Here is a 19,774-nt window from a genome sequence, read left to right on the forward strand (position 1 = left end):
GTGTTCACTTAACCTTTCTTATTCATTTTCTTTAGTTGTCTCGTCGACTTGTTCATTGTTCCTGTCAATCGTTTCATCGACTTTCTCAATATTGTCTTTCCGGTCATTTTAAGCTTTCTAACCGGTCTCATCTTGGTTACTTGTCACCTGGGTTTCAGCCAACCGATTGACATCGTGCACTGTATCAATAATCATATCTGAGGTTCTCTATTGAGCCTCTACAGCCGCAGGCCCAACATGTTGAATGTCAGAATTTTTAGGTTCAGAGGTAGTAGCTGGATTAGGAATACTTACCTCATGAGCAGATGATTCTTTAGATTAAGATCGGCCGGTTGCACTAGCCGACGACTCTGCACGAGTAAGGCTTTCCGGATTATGAGTATTTTCTGGTTGTTGAGCATGTTCTCCTTGATTCTGAACTTCATCAGCCGGTTTGGAAATAGGAACCTCCTCAGTCGGATTGGGGTTAGGAGAGGCCGCACGGTTTGCCGACCCGGAGGGTATCACAATGGGTGTTCTTTCAGTGTCGGTTGACTGACTAACCGATTTTTCAGCCACCTGCTTCTTTTCTTTCTTTGCCTTTCCCTTGGTTTCTTTAACTTTAGGCTTCTTAGCCTTCGGTTCGGTTTCTTTTGGTTCCCTCTCTCTTAGTGCCTACTCATGATTGAACAAGAATTTTGTCAAAGTATCATACCATGCTCTAGGAGCTTGTTTTAAACTATAAAGGGCTTTATCCAGTCGATACACATGACTTATTAATTTTGGATTTTTAAAACCGGGAGGTTGTTCAACATAAATCTCTTCACTCAATTCACCGTTTAAAAATGCACTTTTAACACCCATTTGAAATACTTTGAAATTTTTGAAAGTCGTAAACGCAAGAAAAATTCTTATGACTTCAAGTCTAGCCACATGAGCAAATGATTCTTCAAAATCAACGCTTTCTTCCTATTTATATCCTTGGGCCACTAATCTGGCCTTGTTCCTCGTAACCAAACCGTTTTTATTGAGTTTATTTCTGAACACCCATTTTGTTCCTATAACCGATTGATGTTTTGGTCTTGGAACTAGATGCCAACCTTTATTTCTCTCAAACTGGTTCAGCTCCTCTTGCATTGCTAAGATCCAATCGGGATCTAACAATGCTTCATCCACCTTTTTCGGCTCAATTTGTGATATGAAAGTCGAGTTTTCATATTCTTCCAAAAGTTAATGCCTAGTTTGGGTGGGTGATGAGGGGTTACCTATTATAAGCTTAGGAGGATGATCTCTACTCCTTTTAAGGTTCAGTCCGGTTATGTCTCCCAAGTGACTGCTTATCTGATCAAGGTTAGACATACCGGGATGCTGAACATAGTCAAGCCAACCAATTTCCTCAGTAAACTCTGAGTTGTCAACTTCCTGCTGTGGGGCATCTTGATCCGGCTGAGTTTCAGCATTAACCGCCTGATCATAGACAAACCTTCTAAAAACAGGAACCTCATCTTTATCATCAGATTGGATATTAAAATTTTCCAACCGATTATGTAGATCAAAGGGTGAAGAGATATTACTTTCAACCGATTAATCAAAAACAACATGCGAAGATTCTTCAACAGTTAAGGTCCTAGTATTGTATACTCTATATGCCTAACTAATTGTTGAATAACCCAACATTATACATATATCGAACTTTGCATCAAAAGCGGTCAAATAATGTTTGTCGTTGATGTGAATGTAACATTTACAACTAAAGATCCTAAGATACCGGATGTTAGGAACTCTGTCATAGAATACTTCAAACGGTGTTTTATTTAGCCGTTTGTTAATCATAGATCGGTTTTATGTATGACATGCAGTGTTGATAGCTTCGGCCCAGAATCTTTGAGCAACACCCGAATCGACTATCATGGACCTTGCGGCTTCCTTGAGAGTTTGGATTCTTCTCTTGGCCAGTCCGTTTTGTTGATGGGTTCTAGCACTAGACAACTCGTGCCTAATACCGTAATTCTCAAGAAATGCAGTTAGAGTACTATTTGTAAACTCGGTTCTTCTATCGCTTCTAATCTTATTTATACGTATTGATCTCTCATTTTGTAGTCTTTTAAGCAGTTTAATCAAGTTTGGAGTAGCTTCACTTTTAGAAACCAAAAATATCACCCAAGTAAATCTAGAGTAATAATCAATAACAACCATAGTATAATGCATTCCGCCTAGGCTTGTGACCCTAACCGGTCCAAATAAGTCCATATAAAGTAGTTCTAAGCATCGGTTTGATTGGAAGTTCCCTTTACTTTTAAAAGTTGCCTTTATTAGTTTCCCTATTTGACATGCAGAACATACTTTATCTTTTGCAAATTTCATGTTAGGCATTCCTTGAACTAATTCTTTAGTACAAATAATGTTAATATTTTTGAAGTTTAAATGGTTTATCCGTTTGTGTCAGAGCCAGTTTAAATCATTCTTAGCTATCTTACAAACCGGTTTTTTAGTTTTCATTTTCTAGTCCACTTTGTAAATATTTCCTAACCTATTTCCGGTTAATAAAACGCTACCCTGAGTGTTCTTAACAAAGCATGCATGTTTGTGAAATTCGACCGTGTATCCTACATCACACATTTGACTAATACTTTGCAAGTTAAAATGCAGGTTTTCAACAAGAAGTACATTGCTTATAGTTAAATTGTCATGAACAATCTTACCCTTACCCACGGCTCTACCTTTAGAGTTATCACTGAAAGTGATCATTGCGTCGGCTTCCTGAATAATATCGGTTAGTAATCCACTGTTCTCGGTCATGTGTCTGGAGCAACCGCTGTCTAGATATCATTCCGAGTTCCCTAACTATTTCTTCTTCTTAATCTTCAAAAAATAAATATTTAACCCACATTTACTTGGTCCGTGTTTTATTAGTCCCTTAGGAATCCAGACTTTAATTATTCAGATGAATTTCCCATTGTTAGTTTTAATAATTTCACCGTTACCTGGCTTGACATCTCTCTATCTTCCAGTAGGTATTTTATTGTATCATGGTGGTGAGTGTTGATTTGTTCTGTATGAACGTCTGTCGGTTTCTTTTCTTATCGGTCGGTTGGTTTTCCTTCTCTCAGAATGAAGTCATATAGTCGTGTCGGTTGGACTTACATAATTAATTTCCTTAGTTAGTGGTAGGCCATGATCTGCCTCAGTATCGATTGAGCTACTCTTAACAAAGCTTATGAACGGAAGCTTGTTCTTGTTGAGATTCAACTCTTTGGAATGTTTATGGTTATCCGATTTACCGCCTTTGTATCCAATTCCAAACTTGCATTTGGGATGTCTTTGGTAGGTAGAAATTTGGCTTACGGCTTCACTGGATTTTTTCCAAGCAGCCATGACATACTTAGATCTTTCATTTTCTTCGGTCAGCGATTGAACTATCTCCTTGAGCTTCTCATTCTCATAGGATAGTTCAGTCGATTCATCGGTCTTAGTTTCACTTGATTCACCGGTTTGGAAGTTACTCAGTTCATTAGTGTGAACACTTAGCCGGGTCGGTACAATGGCAGATAGGTTCTTGAACTCAATGACCATGTCATTGAGAGCAGTGACCAAATCTTCCTTGGTAAACTCTTTAGAGGAAAAATCAAATACCTCTTCCTCCCTAGCCATGAGGCAGGAAAATCCGTCGTCATCGATCTATGTGTTAGAATAAGCCCACAAGCTCCCACCATCGTCGGCTATCAATGCTTTCTGAACTTCTTTGCCTTCACCGGATTGCTGATATTCACCTATTTGGTTGTTATCAGCTGGTCTTTGGTCTTCCGGTCTTCGGTCATCCCTCCTTGGTCTTCTGCACTCCGACTTGTAGTGACCTAAAACATTACAATTATAACATCTAACGTTAGATTTATCACCGTAGTTGTAGTTGTTTGATGGTTGACTCTTCTTTATGAATCTTTCGAATTTTATTGCAAGCATTGCCATCGCATCCTCGGTACACTGTTTAGCAGTTTTGATTGGTGCCGGAACGGTTGGCTCCACGGATGTCACCAAAGCTTTGGTTGCCATTGACGTTAAAGATTCATCTTCGATCCGAGATCTCATCTCGAAGTCATATGCCTTCAAGTCCTCAAACACATCATGCAGTTTCATTGCCCGAAACTGTTAGATTCTCGCATCACCATTGTTTTTATGTTCCAAGTACTAGGAAGAGACCTCAATGCTTTGACAATGGTTTCTTTGTTTTCATATTTCTTTCCAAGGGCAGACAACTCATTCACCACATTTATAAACAAATCGCTGAACTCCTTCATGGTTTCACCCGATTTCATCTTAATGTTCTCAAACTTATGAGTTGCCACCAGTATCTTGTTTTCCTTTGTTCTTTCATTTCCCTCATGAAGCTGAATCACCGTTTCCCAGGCTTTCGTTGTAGTAGCACAATCTCTGACTTTTCCGAATGTGTTTCTGTCTAGAGATTTTAAAATATGTCTCTTGCAATGGTTGTCTAGGTTGTTTCTTCTCCTATCTTCAGCTGTCCATTCACCTTTCTCTTTCTCAATCTTTATCGGACCTTCGTTAAGGATGACCGCAATTTCATCAACCATTGTAATCATATGTAGATACATCTGAACCTTCCAATCGACAAACGCCTCACTTTCTAGCATCGGGGGCTTCTCATTGTGAGTCATGTTTACCAGCTTTGTGTTACTTGAGTTTTAAAACTAGTTGCTCTGATACCACTTGTTAGGATCGGGATCGCCGATAGGGGACCGGGGTTCGGCTAAAGGAGACCTCTTAAAACACACACAGCGGTTGGCGCTAATTCGGTTAATAATAAACACCGATTTTAACACTACACAGACTATCACAAACTCTTGAACCGGGTTCAAGGACGGAAATGTTTGTTTCAGCCTGAGCAACACACACGGATCAGTTAAAGTGGAAAGTAGAGAAAGATCGGTTAGAATGAAGGGAAACCGGTTCGGTTGGTTTAAAATTAATTTGGTTCGGTTGATAAGGTAAAGGAAATATGGAAATAATGCAAGACAGCGGTTTTATGGATGTTTGGAGATAAATCTCCTACGTCACTCCTTCTTCTAAAACAGTGAGAAGGATATTCACTAAAGAATATTCAACAACACAACAACACACGATCGAGTCTTATTACTACTCGATGTACACTTTACAATAGTCACACAATATTGTAATACACTTTTACAATTTATGTATACACAGAACTTAACAGTTTGTTCTTGTCACTCAATGAATAACCTGGTAAATCTCTCAATAGTATTCGCAGGATTCAAAGTTCAAAGCTTAGATAATGAGCATAAGAGATCAGGTCGCGGAAGAGAGTGACTGAACTAGAGAGCTTTTCTTCAGCTTTTGTGTTTCATTTTCTAGTGGAAATATGACAATGGTCATATTTCTCTCTCTTTAAGGTGATTGGTCAGAAGGAGCCGTGTCGGTCCGGATTAGGTGACTTGCACGCTTATGTGTTTGCACACTTGGCAGCTGTGCAGTGGGCGGCCGCCTACTTTTGGAGGTTGCTTGTGGACTTAGGCAAAGTCAGATAATCATTATCCTGCATTATGCCTTGTTTCAGAACCTTCTTCTACATATTCCCAAGGAATATTTTGTTTATCTTAACACGTTAACTTCAAAGTATTCATATCGTTGAATAATCTGCCCGTTGGAGATATATGATAACTTTACGACTTTCAAAAGGTTGAACCAGCCGAATATTTTTGGTTAACAGTTCAACCGGTCCTGGAGTTGAGTCGTTCCAGATTTCTGAGAGGATTAGAATTTCCGGTTTGAGCTTCTTCAGGTAAATCGGTTTGACTGGTCTGGTTGACAATATGTACTTAACAATGGTTTGACCGGTCTGGTTAATGATATGTACCTACACATAAAGTTGAATTTGATTAAGTTCTTTTAGATATTTAATTACTTATTAATTAACTATCTAGTTTTTCTAACAGGGACCTGTCAACATTTTCAGTAGTTGGACTGACTGGCTCAACAGTCGGTCCGACAACTTGTTCCGTCACAGGAACAACAAAAATAGGCATAGAGGCCAAGGGAGATGAGGAGATTACCTTATTAGAATTTTTAGACACCTTACACGCCTTAGACGTCTTAGATGCACTAGACGCTTTAGATGCCTTGGACACATTTTTTTGATCTACAACATGACCAGATGACTTAGCATGTTTTTCAACGGGCTGGGGGATGGAGAGAATGAAGAAATAAGAATGGCGGCAATAGGAGGAATATTTTGTCTTGCCCTGGAGTCAACTACTCCAGAATCTTTCTTCAAGGAGCTCTTCTAGCTGTTAATACTCGTCGCGGACTCCATAACCGATTTGGTTCGCTTTGCCCCCGTAGACATAACGTAAGCAGTCTGTCTCTTCGAACGAGTGACCGATTGGCCACCTGTCTATTGGATGGAAGAGCCAGAACCCATCTCCTTTGAGAGCTTCATTCTTGTTAGAGCACTCTTTACGGAGAAATTTGTGTATATGCGGTTCGGGTTAATAGCCTCACCCTCACCCATAGGGACACCCAAATGATTCAGAAAATGACTGAGCTAGGCCGCGAAGCTTACACTCTCCTAATTCTTGAAATAGATCGAGTCACAGAGATTAGAAAAGAGTGTCGAAGCCCAGTTTACTTGAATACCTTTTGAGATAGCATTCAAATAGTCGAATTGATCCTGACAATATGAATGGAAATATCTTCCCCTTCCTTGGAGCGCCTTTGCTACAATGTCATTTAATAGGATGAAATACGGCTTTAGAGCCTTCTTCTTCCCGTTCAGCCTTATCGCAGAGCCATCGTTGGAAAAGACGGTTTTCATCTCCGTAATAGTTTCCGTTGGTAAAGCCAGATTAAACTTGTGACCCTCCGATGGAAGTTCAAAGAACTCCACATAGGCCGATTCGTTGAAAGAAATAGGAGATTCATTCACAGTCGCCTCGATGGATTCTCCGACCAAGACCGTCGTCTTGAAAAACTCGCGAACTTCCTTCTCATAAAATATGAATGGACCGCCGAAATATTTTCTGAGACCGGAATACTCTAATGATCGGAACATATCAACCACATCCTGTTGATTGAAAGAATAAACCGATGAGAAATCCACATGTAGAGTGCAGTGACCAAGAGTAATCTTCTTGTTAGCCATTTGAGAAAAGATGAAGAAGATGAGACGATTTCTTAGAGAGAAGTTAGAGAAAACCAGGGTTCTTTAGAAAATATTGATCGAAAAAGTTTTAAAAGTATGCACGATGTCCTTATATAGAATTCTAACAGTCACATGGCCTAACCGCCATTTTTTACATAAGGCAGGCCCACTAATTAATGTAAGACACCTTTTTCCACAAGTAGTCATCATTAATTTAGGGGTTATGTCAGTCATTTTCTTTAACCGTGAGAGACACGCATCTTCAAGTTTCTAGGAATGACTGTTAAATATTTTGAGCAGAAAAATTAGATGACAGCGCATAAAGGACAGTTGTCCTTAATCAATTTGAAGATGAAGAGTCTAATAGCACATGTTGTTAGACGTTTCATTTACTTCTACAATCTGTGTGAATTGAGCGTCTATTAGACGCATGAGTCTATTAGACGCAGGCGTCTAATCACGTATCTTATAGATGTCTAGCCGTCTATTAGACGTAGACGTCTGATTATGCATGAACAACACGTATTAGACGGGTGTTTGGTTAGAAATAAATAATTTGTAGGGTCACTGTATAATAAATAATTGTGCAAATATCATATTTAATATAAACCAAAATAACGTGATCTAATTTGATTAAGTTTATGGCTTATGAGTGTATTTGTCATTAATATAAAGTGAGGATACATAAGTGACTTTTCTAATTTTATGAAGGGGCTGAATTAGAAATAATATAACTATAATAACTAACTTAATGTTAGTTATATGTAACGGTAATGGTCCCCATTTGAAGTACAGACAATTCTCCTTTGCGTCTCCATCAATAGAGATAGAAACTTATTGACGTACTCATCAAATGGAAGAACCATTCCATATAAGGAAAGTTTATGGAAATAGATTAAAGAATCATCTCATCCGTGCAAAGTCTAAGAAAGAGAAGATTCATGATTAATCAAATTAAGGTACGCTTTCGCCGCATTCAGATTTTAACTTATCACACATTAAATTAGGATCTAATTAGGATAATTCTAACACCCTTAAGTTTTTCACTAATGTTTGTTTTACTTGAGTTTAAGCGGGGGACCATAGTTGTTGGGTGTCATGTTATTTTTCTTTAATTCCAAAATGTTTGTTTTACTAAAGACGACATTCTAAACATTCGATTACACATTTTGACATGATCTTAGGGCCTAAATCACCCTCCTTGAACGAATATTTAGGTTTCTCAACAATATTTTCTTAACTCAAGCCAACATTCTCTTCGTGGACAAACCTTTAAGTTTTTATCACTAATGTTTGCGTTATTCAAGTTAACATTCCCTTCTTCAACGAACCTTCAAGTTTTTCAACAATATTTGTGTTACATTCTCCTTGTTTTTATATATAAAAGGTCAACACTTTAAACTAGTTATACCACTTAGATTTTTAAAATAATTATATATATATATATATATATATATATATATTTAAGTTACATTATAAATAACTATATAATATATATATATATATATATATATATATATATATTTTATACTTATATAAATCAAAATTAAATAAAAATAATTATGTCTCTAATCTTAATATTAAATAAAAATATTTAGTTAATGATGATATAATTAATTATAATTATAATTAAAATATAAGCTCAAAATCATCGCAAGACATATAATTTCACTTTCTTAATTTTTCTTTATTATTTATTTTTATAAATATTTATAATAATAATAATAATAATAATAATAATAATAATAATAATAATAATAATAATAATAATAATAATAATAATAATCCTCAATTTCTCCCTTATAATAATCACTCATTTATCACTATTTTATAATTATTAATTTATTTTTCCTAATTAATATATATATTATTTTATCTTTTATATATATATATATATATATATATATATATAAATATTTATTAATAATTTTTATATTTACATGCATTTCTCACTGTATATTTAATAATTAATTTATTTATTATTTTCTCTCTTTTTTATATTGTCTTATACATCATTTTTATTATTTTTTAATAAAATAAAAAATTATACATATTTAATTTACTTAAAAATTAATATTTTTAAAATTAATATTAAACGTTTCTCTCTTCTAAAATTTATATATAATAACTTTTTCTTCCTAATTAATTTATTTATTTATTTTCTCTCTTATCTTATCTTATCTTATCTTATCTTTTATATATATATATATATATATATATATATATATATATATATATATATATATATATATATATATATATTATTTTATCATTAATTTTATATAAATACAAATCTTTTTTTACTTTTTTAATAAAATAAAATATTTTTTATATTTTAAATTATTTAAAAGACCAATATTTATCTTAAACATTTCTCTCACCTAAAATTTATATATATTAATTTTCCTTCCTAATTAATATTTTGTTTTATTTTCTCTAATTTTATTTATAAATATATATACATATTATATAAAAAAATTTCTCTCATTATTAATTTGTGAATTTTATCTCATCATATATATTTAATACATTTTAAAATTAATTTTATATAAATATATATTTATTTGATATTGTCGCATTATTATATATATTTATATATATTTTTTCTCACTCTTTATATATTAATTCATATATATATATATATATATATATATATATATATATATATATATATATATATATATATATATTTAATATATATATATATATATATTTTTAATTCTTTTCATATTTATTAGATTGTTTATTATTATTAATAATATTTTATTATATATTTTTATTTATTATTTTATAATCTATATAATTATATATTAATAAATAATTAAATATATACATATTGATTATATTTATACTAATTATTTTATAACTTATATAATTATATATTAATAAATAATTAAATATATACATATTAATTATATTTATATTAATTATTTTATAATATATATAATAATATATATAACAAAATTTTAAATTAAAATCAATAATAATAGGTGGTTTCTAAAATGGGTTCGAATAAAATATGTTGGTAAAAGACTAAAATGACAATGATTATTAGGGTGATATATATATTTGGGGATGAAGAAATGGAAGGAGAAGATATTATGATATATGACTAAAATGAGTATAACAATGGTGGTGGTATATATAAGTTAAAGATATGTTATTTCTTACCTAAAATATATAGGTGCATACACAAAATTTTAAATTAAAATTAATAATCATGAGTGGTTTAGCGGTCAAAGTGTTTACATTTCATATATGAGACCATGGGTTCGAATTTGAAAATTGATGCTGCCTACCTAGGGCTATGCAAAAAAACCGATAAAACCAACCGAAAACTTAATGATTTCAGTTTATTGGTAAACCGATTCTAACGGTTCCGATTAAACGCTTCGTTTTTCGATTAAACTATTTTTCTAGCGGTTTAACCGGTAAACCGATAATAATTTAATCATATATATTTATATTAGTTATTTTTGTAAATATTAGATATATTATAAATAATATTTAATAATTTATATATATTATTTATTTTTAAATTTAAAATTATAATTTGTATATAATTGTTTAAAAAAATATAATTTATATGGTTATTAGTTTAAAAATGGAAACTTTTAAAATATATTATATTGTTACAATAATATAATATATTATAAAAAATTTATAAATATATTGAAATATTATTATATTTATATAATATATTATAAGATAAAAAAATTGAAGAATAACGTAATAGTATGGTACAAACAAGGATTTTGAAAATAAAATTATTTCATAAGTTTAATACTTAATTTGAAAAATTGAATTATCGGTTCACGGTTAACCGACCGAAGCTGACCAGAACCAATAGAATCAATAGAACCAACCAGAACCAAAACCGGTAAAACCGATACTAATACTGGTTGGTTAACCGATTTGTAAAATAAGAGATAAAAACCAAACTTAATTAGAACTGTTTAACTAATTAACCGGTTAACCGACCGATTGAACACCCCTATGCCTACCAAAGAAGGGAATCCATCAATGTTGCCGACGCATTCGACTAAGAAAAAGCGAGGAGCTACCGATAAAAACCAAGGCAGCGTCTCATTCTGCTTCAGAGAACGACCAAAGGCTATCCAAACGTTTTTCTAGCACATCCAACTACGCTTCTTTTTCTTCCCCCAACTGCACATGCCAGCGATTGAGAGTTCCTTGCACAAGCGATCGAGAGCCTAACCAACGTTTCCTCCCACTCTCGATGCTCGAACGCTACTACTTACTATTGTTCACCATCCGCCGAGAATTGCTTCACATGCGATCATGTTTTCTAGCTAGCAGTCGAGAGCTACTTCACATTCGATCGAACTTTCTCGGTTGCGACCTTTATTTTTTTAGCTTTGTATAATTTGCTTCATTTTTCTTCGGTCATGTCTAGGTTTTTTTAAGTTTATTTTTGTTTCTTATTTTTATTAGTTTGCTTGTTGTAAGCTTGAGTTTTGCTTCATCATAGGTTAGTCTCTAAATTAAAACACCATTTATAACTCTAACAAAACTAAAATATAAAAATATAAAAGTATAAAAACTTAAAAATAAAAATCTAAATCTAAAAAATCTAAACACTTTATTTTGTATAAACACTCACTTAAAATTCTAAAATTAGTATACTTATGCTTCATGCTTGTCTATATTATTATTCACAAAACACAAAATACACTCAAAAGTGGACAAATTACTCTTAGACTTAGAATAAATAAATATGAAAAAAAACTAAAATTTAAAGGAGGCGTTGTGGGACATAGTAGCATTTGACCATTTTCCACACGTAACCAAGCGTCGAACTCACATGAATATCTAATTGGAGCATGCATACGCCTAAATTATTTTATTAGTTTTAAAAATTAGATGGCGAATCTTTAGTCGTAAAGTTATAAATCGAAAAGCTCTAAATAGACCTATCACAATTTCCCATTAAAAATTTTAATCTCTCACAGATTCGACGGGAATGTAAGTTATGAAGTTTTCTATAAAGTCTATTTTGATACTTAAATTTTCGATATCACGTAAAAATTGATTCCCCTCACAAAATTAAAACAAGAAGCATATAAAAAATAAAGATGACAATTTTTTTATCGCGCACAATTTGTTTGAAAATAAAGAATTACATCAAAATGAAAACATAAAAGGAAAAAGTAAAACAAGTCTACAATAGAAGCTCATTTCTCCTTTCGACTTCCCTCTTTGTCATTGCTCAATATTTAGGTGCACCCTCTTTTGATCTCTATCATTTTCACATTCTAAATTCTTCATATTTTGATATACCTGTCTTTCATTTGGAGCCACTTTATTTTTCAAAACTTCGGCTAACATTCTTAGATATTTGTGGTTGAGTACCCAATTAACGATGTTGCTGAAGAGACATGTCTTAATCAATGTCTTTGACATCTTCCTACATAGAAATTGAGTTGGAATTTCATTGGAGTAATTCGTTATACGTCCCAATTAAGATTACAATTGGAATTCCCTCCTTTGAATATATCAACTCTTTGATTGGATATCATGACAATATATTGGTAATTGATACATCATCTTATATCACATCAATTTAACTTCGTTTTTTTAATGCCTCCAAACTCTTTTGTAAGAACAAGACTAAAGGTCGATTGGGAGGTGGTTGCACAAGTTTGAGTATACTGGGAAGTAGAGCACAATGAGCTTCCTTGCTTTAGATTTTTCAATTAATGTCTCAACTGGAATCATTTATAATGATCTTGGTGTCAGTGCATTGAAGTTTGACAATAAAATGCTCTTAATGGAAGGCATGTCATCATTTATGACAAAAACAATTAATGGACAATAATTAGATGATAATCATGAATCGGGATTCATCATCTCACTAGTAAAAGATGTGTTATTAGCGGCGATATTTAACGATGGTATATATAAAATTACAGTTAAATTAACCTCTGAAATTGCTTGGCTCACTTGAATCAGCATCTTTAAACTGGGATTCAGACAAATTCTGATCTAGTGGTGGGCAGTACTCCAATGTACACCGCCCAGATAGATCCATTACATTAACCTCAAAAGAGGGGGAGAGCATCCTCCCAACAGCTTTAACATGAGAAATGCTGAAAGACAACACAAATTCACTAAATCAAAATTGTCTCCAAGCTTAGTTAAATAAATGTACATAAAATAAGTTTATAACAAGGAAATAGGTACAAACAAAGCTTAAGAAGGGGACATTTGTATCTGTTGTATTGGGTTAACAAAAGAAAGAAAATGAGGGCAAAAAGAAATCAAATTATAAACTAAAAAATGTTTTACATAAACTCCTATGTTACAATGAGGATGCATTTGTTTTTGTGGAGGGCAATCATGTAAAGAAGACTTTGTTTCAGTTATGCGTTCATGTTCATGTTTTTAGTGATAATAAATCTCTATCTCTAAGGGTTATTTCGCACGATGTCCAAGCCTTTCCCGTTCTCCTTTTCCCCTCTTTCTTTTTTCTTGAATTAGTGTTAATATTGCAAGATCGCTTTCATCACACTACTAAGACAAGCTTTAACTTTAAAAAAACTAGGTGTTTACCTTTTCTTATAGACCATGGTATTTTCTCTCAAGCAGACTAGCACAACATCCAGTCACTTCACTTCAATGAAAGTGTTTTCAGTGGGAATCAAACCTCTTAGTTCAACACTCATATCGCTTGAACTACGTGAGTGGGTAAAATCTAGTAAATGCACTTCTTTTTTTCTATAGATAAAGGTATCGATGGGCCTTGTGTAATGTAGCTGTAGTTAAGTCTGCATTGAAGTAGCTCTTTTTCTATTTGAAGATCTACCTATACTATAGATAACCCATCTTAGCCCTATTAGAGTTGAATTTTGTCAATCAAGGCCCCCTCAAAAAATTCTAACTTTACAGCTATCCATAAATCTTAATATAGTCATAGAAGGTCATAATTAAGCCTATTAACATATTCATGTTCATATTTTTACTAATTTTCAACAATCTAACTCTTTATTTTCAAGTTCTTTCCACATAACCATCACAAAACATTATGCCTACCATTCTATGGATCTATTTTTATAACTAATAATGATTAGAGTGCCACTATAGACTTTCAAAGTACAGTTATAAGATTTTGGAGTGCAACAATCGTGAAGCTTTTATCACACATGTTGCCAACTAACATTTGCAAATATTCTAAATATATTTTTCTAACAAATCTTGAAATGGCATGGACCAATGAGATGCGTCCAAATAAATGAGAAGTGTATAAGAACTAAATAGGAAATTAAGGATAGCAAAAGCCTACCATATGTAGTATAAACCATCCATCTCCTGTCTCTGAACTCTACCCAAAAGCTCGATTTGCAAAACTCCACCAATACAGAGAACAGGCTCGGGTAGACTGAATTTTTGAAGACTATTCTCCTACAATTTCACCATAATGCAGAAAATGAGAGATCTACTTACCAATTATGGCACCCAAATAGGAAAAAAAATAGAAATAGATCAAAATTTTAGTATTAAAACCCAATTTACATGACAGAAAGAAATCACCCTCAAATTTGTTCCACATTTCTATCTGAAACTCAAATCTGTTTTAAAATTAAGTCAGTAATATTACTCAAATGACCTGTATCATTGGAAATTCTGGCGAAGTGTAAGTCCACACAAAGTTATCGTTTGTATAGTTCCCAACCCAATATTCTCCTCTCATCAGAACATCCATTTCCCTGGAGCTCTTTGGATGTCCCATCTTAAACCGAACTGATTTTGCCGAATATACAGGGAAGCCATACTGAAAATATGCTGAAACATGAACAGATTTCTTTAATCGAGAAGAAAAAAAGGTATTGCAATGAAATATCTACACTAGAAAAAGAAAAAAACAAATAAATTCCAAAACTGACCTTGAAATGGTTGGACATAGATTTCAGAGATAATACACAAATTTGCAGCCAACTTATAAACCAATGCCTCAGGAACAGTAGGATCATCTTCACCTTCACTCGACCAATATGATGCTCTACGGTCAACCCTATCGCTCGGCTCCAATGTATTCTCAATGGTTTCGTCTGGGTAATTATCAGTGCTGGAAGCAACAATTGCTTGTGAGATACAACTTTTATCTGAGGATCGTTCAAGACCATGAGCCATACAAGCATAGACTCTGTGATTTCGATTCAGATATTCCCAACCCAGAGTATTACACAGCATCTCTTCAACTGGTTCTATAATATTCTTAACTTGGATTGACTTGATAAAACTCGATAAGTCGGGAAATAGTGTAACACAAAGATTCTTTGCTAAACCATTTTCAACAACTGCAGAGAGGATCATGTCACATAAAAAAATAAAAAATAAAAAATAAAAATTAGCATATGTTGCATATGTCAAATGACAGCAAAGTCAAATTTGAGGCTTCTAGGTTACCAAATCTTTGCCAGGATCTTGAAACTGCAGTAGCACGAACAAGATCAGATGGGTCATCCAAACACATGAGTATCTTGCTGGATATGTCAGGTCCAAGAAATTCGATGAAGTCTCCAATTTTCTCCATCAAAACTAAACTCTATGTGGCCAAGCGGCAAGGAATTCATCGAGAAAACAAAAAATATAAAGAGTATAATGAGTTGGTATTTCAAAAAAGAAGAAAATTCCCATCGTACCAAACCTAATTCACAAGATTACGTAAAGGGTATGCAAAAGGGTAAACCACTGTAACATTTGATTCTACGAAATAAACCAAATTTTGCGAATTCCCAACAATAAGTCTGATTTCTATAGTCGAAAAAGACATATTTTTAATCTGGTAACTGGAGATTAAGAAAAGGGATCTCAGCGCAAGGATAGAACAGAAAAGGGGTATAAACGAAAAGACAAAGTACCTCGTCGAAGAGAACAACAGAGATCTATTGCAACTACAAGCACCACAGAGAGAGAAGGTTGAAGATTGAGGTGAATCAGTTTTCGGACAACCTACGCTTCTGGTGGGTTTGGTCGTTTGAGAAATTTGATGAAATAACCATCATAAGAGGGGTTATTATCATATACAGCATGCCTTTACTAATTTTTTCATTTATAACTTTTTGTCAAGGCAAAAGGTTTTTACCCTTTAATTAAAAAAAAAAATTGATTTTCTATTACATCGTTTTCCTTCTCATTTCCCTCTCTCTCTCTCTCTTTTCAACTTCCCCTACCCCGAAGACGACCGATCAAGCCGAAGACGACGACGACGAAAAGCCCCCAAAACATCGACGACGTCCTCTCCCCCGAACCCCGACGAGCCCCCGACGACAAATAAGAGTCTTCGACGAGAATCAGAACTCCAGAATATACTATTCGCCTGCGACAGATGCACTGTCGCCTGCGACAGATGCACTGTCGCATGCGACAGATGTCTTATTTCCTTTAAAGAAGTGGTATTTACTTTCATTATTCTGACTTAATGTTTTTTTGCAGATGGCACCAACCAAATGCAAAACCAAAACGGTAATTAAGAACTTTCTTGGGCGTGTTTCATTGAAATCTACTTGCACCTGCTTGTTGAAGACCAAGAACAAGTTTAATCACTTTGGTCTTATGGAAAGGGCTATGAAAAGTCAATTTCAGTATCTATTGAAAGCCCCGACTGTAATTTTCTCAGGAACAATAATCCACCAGATGTTGATCAGGAAAAGCAGCTCCAATTCGAAGGGAATAACTTTCTTAGTCAATGGTCAGGAGCTGTACTGGGGCATGAAGGAATATGCCTTGGTGACAGGCCTAAATTTTGGAAGATTTCCTGTGATCGAAAACTGGCACGTTGAAGAATGTCCACCCCTAGTCCATAAATATTTTGGTGGCAAAACAGCTGTTAGAGTGACAGAGGTTCAAATAGTTTTCCTCAAATGCTCTGAGAAGGAGGATGCATGGAAGCTTGGGCTCATCAACCTTATTTACCAGTGTCTTTTTGGATCTGATAATAGGAAGAGTGTATGTTTGAAAATCTTCAGCATGGTGGAGGACATGGAAATGTTCCTTCAATTTCTATGGGGAAAGGTGTCATTCAATTCAACCTTGAAGGGTATTGACAAGGACATGAAACATCTTCGGCAGCTATATGTGGAGAAGAAGGAAACCTGCAAGGGGAACTGTGATGTTGCTTATACTATTAGTGGGTTCGCCACAGCCTTCCAAGTTTGGACATATTTGGTTATGAAGACATTTGTCCCCAAATTTGCGGATATGATCGAGGAACAACATATATGCCCAAGGATATTACTCTTTATAGCCTTCAGAAGCAACACCAACACTAGCCAAGAGGTATCCAATGCCCTTTTCAAATGCAATGTGTTTAACAAGATTGATGAGTCTGAGGAGGAGAAGAGGAACTACTGTGGGGAAGACTTTGAAGAAATGGGAGATTACATTTATGATGATTTATTTGAAGTGGATGGTAGGAAGAGAAAGATAGAAGATGGCAGTACTCCCAAACCGACGCCCAAGAGGAGAAAACCAATTAAAATCACACTAGCCAAGAGGACCGAGAAGTCATTTAGTGATGAATCTAGCCAAGACAGCTCTCGGTCTACTATTCGTGAATCTAGCCATGTCCCTTCAGCAACGAGTCCTCAAAAGAAAGAAGACAATTCTCCAACTAGCCAAGACAATCGGGTGACTCAAGCCCAGAATGATGTCAAGTTTGATGAGCTGAGAAAGGATATGAAGGAGCTGACAAGGGATGTGAAGGAGCTTAAAACTTAAATGAAGGTCATTAAAGAGGATCAACGTGTTATGTTCAATCACATAATCAAATTATTGGGTGAAATAAAACAACAACAGAAAGAAGTTGTTGCTGATGATGATTTAGTGGAGAAGGGTTTGGATATGAACAAAGATGCTCATGATGTTGTTGATGATGGGCTAAATGATGTTGTTGATGATGGGCTAAATGATGTTGTTGTTGATGGGCTAAATGATGTTGGGTTGGAGGATGATGTTGATGATCTGCTGAATGAGAAAGAAGATGCTGCTGATGAGAATGATGTTGTTGATCGGTTGAATGAGAAAGAAGATGCTGCTGATGGGTTGGAGATCAACAAAGAATCTGATGAGAATGATGTTGTTGATGGGTTGGAGATCATAAAGAATGATGATGATGAACACAAAGATGATACTGTTGTTGATGAACACAAAGATGTTGTTGTTGTTGATGGGTTGGAGATCAACACAGAAGCTGATGATGATGAAAACAAAGATTCTGCTGTTGTTGATGGTTTGGAGATCAACAAAGAAGCTGATGATGATGAACACAAAGATTCTGCTGTTGTTGATGGTTTGGAGATCAACAAAGAAGCTGATGAGAATGAAAACAAAGATGTTGCTGTTGTTGATAATGAGAATGAAAACAAAGATTCTGCTGTTGTTGATAAGAATGAGAATGAAAACAAAGATGTTGATGTCGTTGTTGAGAATGAAAACAACAAATTAGCTGATGAGGCTGAGTTGGGAAAGAATGAGTTGGCCACGAAGAAGAAGAGGAAGGTAGTTTTGACCAAAAATAGGTTGCAGTAGTTGGGCAAGAAAAGGAAGATGGAGTCGGAGAAGAAGAAGGATGATGAGGCTGAGTTGGGAAAGAAGAAGGATGATGAGGCTGAGTTGGGAAAGAAGAAAGATGATGATGTATTAGAATTGACTCCAACAAGATTTCAGGGACATAGTTTTCGGAGAAAGAAGAAGTCCACACAATTGGGGAACTACACAGATCCTAATGGAAAATCCTTTAAACTCATTGATCCAGTAACTGTCAATCCTCTTTTAGATTATGATAGTGAACTGATGGATGAGTTGAAACACTAGCTGAAGCTGCAAGATAAAGACAAGATAAATCTACTTTTTTTCTATGCTGGTCGAGATTTGTTTAACAGAATGTTGAGGCCTCAGAATTGGCTACATGATCATGTAAGATTTTGTTGATGAAACTGTTTTTGTTGATCAAACTGTTTTTGTTGATCAAACTGTTTTAAAGTGTTGTAATTTGATGTGGGCTGGGTATTGTATTAACAGAAGGACAAAGAGAAATAGCAGGAATGCATCTATCGCAGGCGGGAAATGCATCGTCGCCTGCGACAGATGCACTGTCGCCTGTGACAGATGCAATTCTGTTCTTAATTCATTTGATGTTCTGTGTGCTTAATTCATTTGATGTTTTGTGCTTAATTCATTTTCTCGATTATGTCGCGTGAGATAGATGTAGCATGTTACATTCTTAAAAAAAGGGTTGCCAATTTCCCCAAGACTTATCATCCGATAGATTTCTCAATATGTGACTGTAATGTCTCTATGAGGTTGTCGTTACGTTATTCAATGTTCTCCAAAAATCCACAAACATACGAATTCGACAATGACTTGATGGAATATTTCATGGGTGATGAACGAAAATTTATGACTTCTTGGATCATTGTAGATAAGGTATATTTCCCTATGAATCTGAATATGAAGCAATGGGTCTTGTGTGAGGTACAACTACAAGATTGGTGCATCAATGTTTATGACTGCGAACAGGGATTTATCGAAAAGAATCAGTATGACAAGTTCATGAAACCACTATGTGAAATGATTCCATATCTGATTCTAAATGAAACG

The 19,774-nt window shown here is 34.4% G+C and overlaps 3 protein-coding genes across 3 annotated transcripts; 1 reads left to right on the forward strand and 2 right to left on the reverse strand.

Moving 5' to 3' along the window:
* Positions 1–318: 318 nt before the first annotated feature.
* LOC124909696 lies at positions 319–3,630 on the reverse strand. Its single transcript, XM_047450349.1, has 3 exons — positions 3,124–3,630; positions 1,354–1,446; positions 319–654 (listed from the first exon to the last, which is right to left on the reverse strand). The coding sequence occupies exons 1-3, from the start codon at positions 3,628–3,630 to the stop codon at positions 319–321; spliced, it is 936 nt and encodes a 311-aa protein (XP_047306305.1).
* Positions 3,631–12,947: 9,317 nt separating this feature from the next.
* LOC124945992 (F-box protein At4g00755-like) lies at positions 12,948–16,129 on the reverse strand. The gene is made up of 6 exons (XM_047486536.1): positions 16,036–16,129; positions 15,581–15,719; positions 15,058–15,471; positions 14,781–14,956; positions 14,457–14,575; positions 12,948–13,263 (listed from the first exon to the last, which is right to left on the reverse strand). The coding sequence occupies exons 2-6, from the start codon at positions 15,705–15,707 to the stop codon at positions 13,092–13,094; spliced, it is 1,008 nt and encodes a 335-aa protein (XP_047342492.1). The 5' UTR covers positions 15,708–15,719; positions 16,036–16,129; the 3' UTR covers positions 12,948–13,091.
* A 480-nt stretch (positions 16,130–16,609) lies between these two features.
* On the forward strand, positions 16,610–17,893 carry LOC124909698. Its single transcript, XM_047450350.1, has one exon. The coding sequence runs from the start codon at positions 16,610–16,612 to the stop codon at positions 17,891–17,893; it is 1,284 nt and encodes a 427-aa protein (XP_047306306.1).
* The last annotated feature ends 1,881 nt before the right edge of the window (positions 17,894–19,774 follow it).

This window comes from Impatiens glandulifera, chromosome 7 (assembly GCF_907164915.1).
Source record: "Impatiens glandulifera chromosome 7, dImpGla2.1, whole genome shotgun sequence".
In the NCBI taxonomy this organism is placed as follows: domain Eukaryota; kingdom Viridiplantae; phylum Streptophyta; class Magnoliopsida; order Ericales; family Balsaminaceae; genus Impatiens; species Impatiens glandulifera.

Bases quoted from the DNA above. Each gene is read 5' to 3' on its own strand.
- LOC124909698 (XM_047450350.1), top strand. From the start codon at position 16,610: ATGGCACCAACCAAATGCAAAACCAAAACGGTAATTAAGAACTTTCTT.
- LOC124945992 (XM_047486536.1), bottom strand. From the start codon at position 15,707: ATGGAGAAAATTGGAGACTTCATCGAATTTCTTGGACCTGACATATCC. The intron at 14,957-15,057 runs GTCAGTTTTGGA...TTCATGTTTCAG, and splicing joins CTATGTCCAACCATTTCAAG to CATATTTTCAGTATGGCTTC. The intron at 13,264-14,456 runs GTAGGCTTTTGC...GTTGTCTTTCAG, and splicing joins GATGGTTTATACTACATATG to CATTTCTCATGTTAAAGCTG.
- LOC124909696 (XM_047450349.1), bottom strand. From the start codon at position 3,630: ATGGCTAGGGAGGAAGAGGTATTTGATTTTTCCTCTAAAGAGTTTACC. The intron at 1,447-3,123 runs GTAAGTCCAACC...GTCTATGATCAG, and splicing joins TAACTAAGGAAATTAATTAT to GCGGTTAATGCTGAAACTCA. The intron at 655-1,353 runs GTTCAGCATCCC...AATCATGAGTAG, and splicing joins AAATTGGTTGGCTTGACTAT to GCACTAAGAGAGAGGGAACC.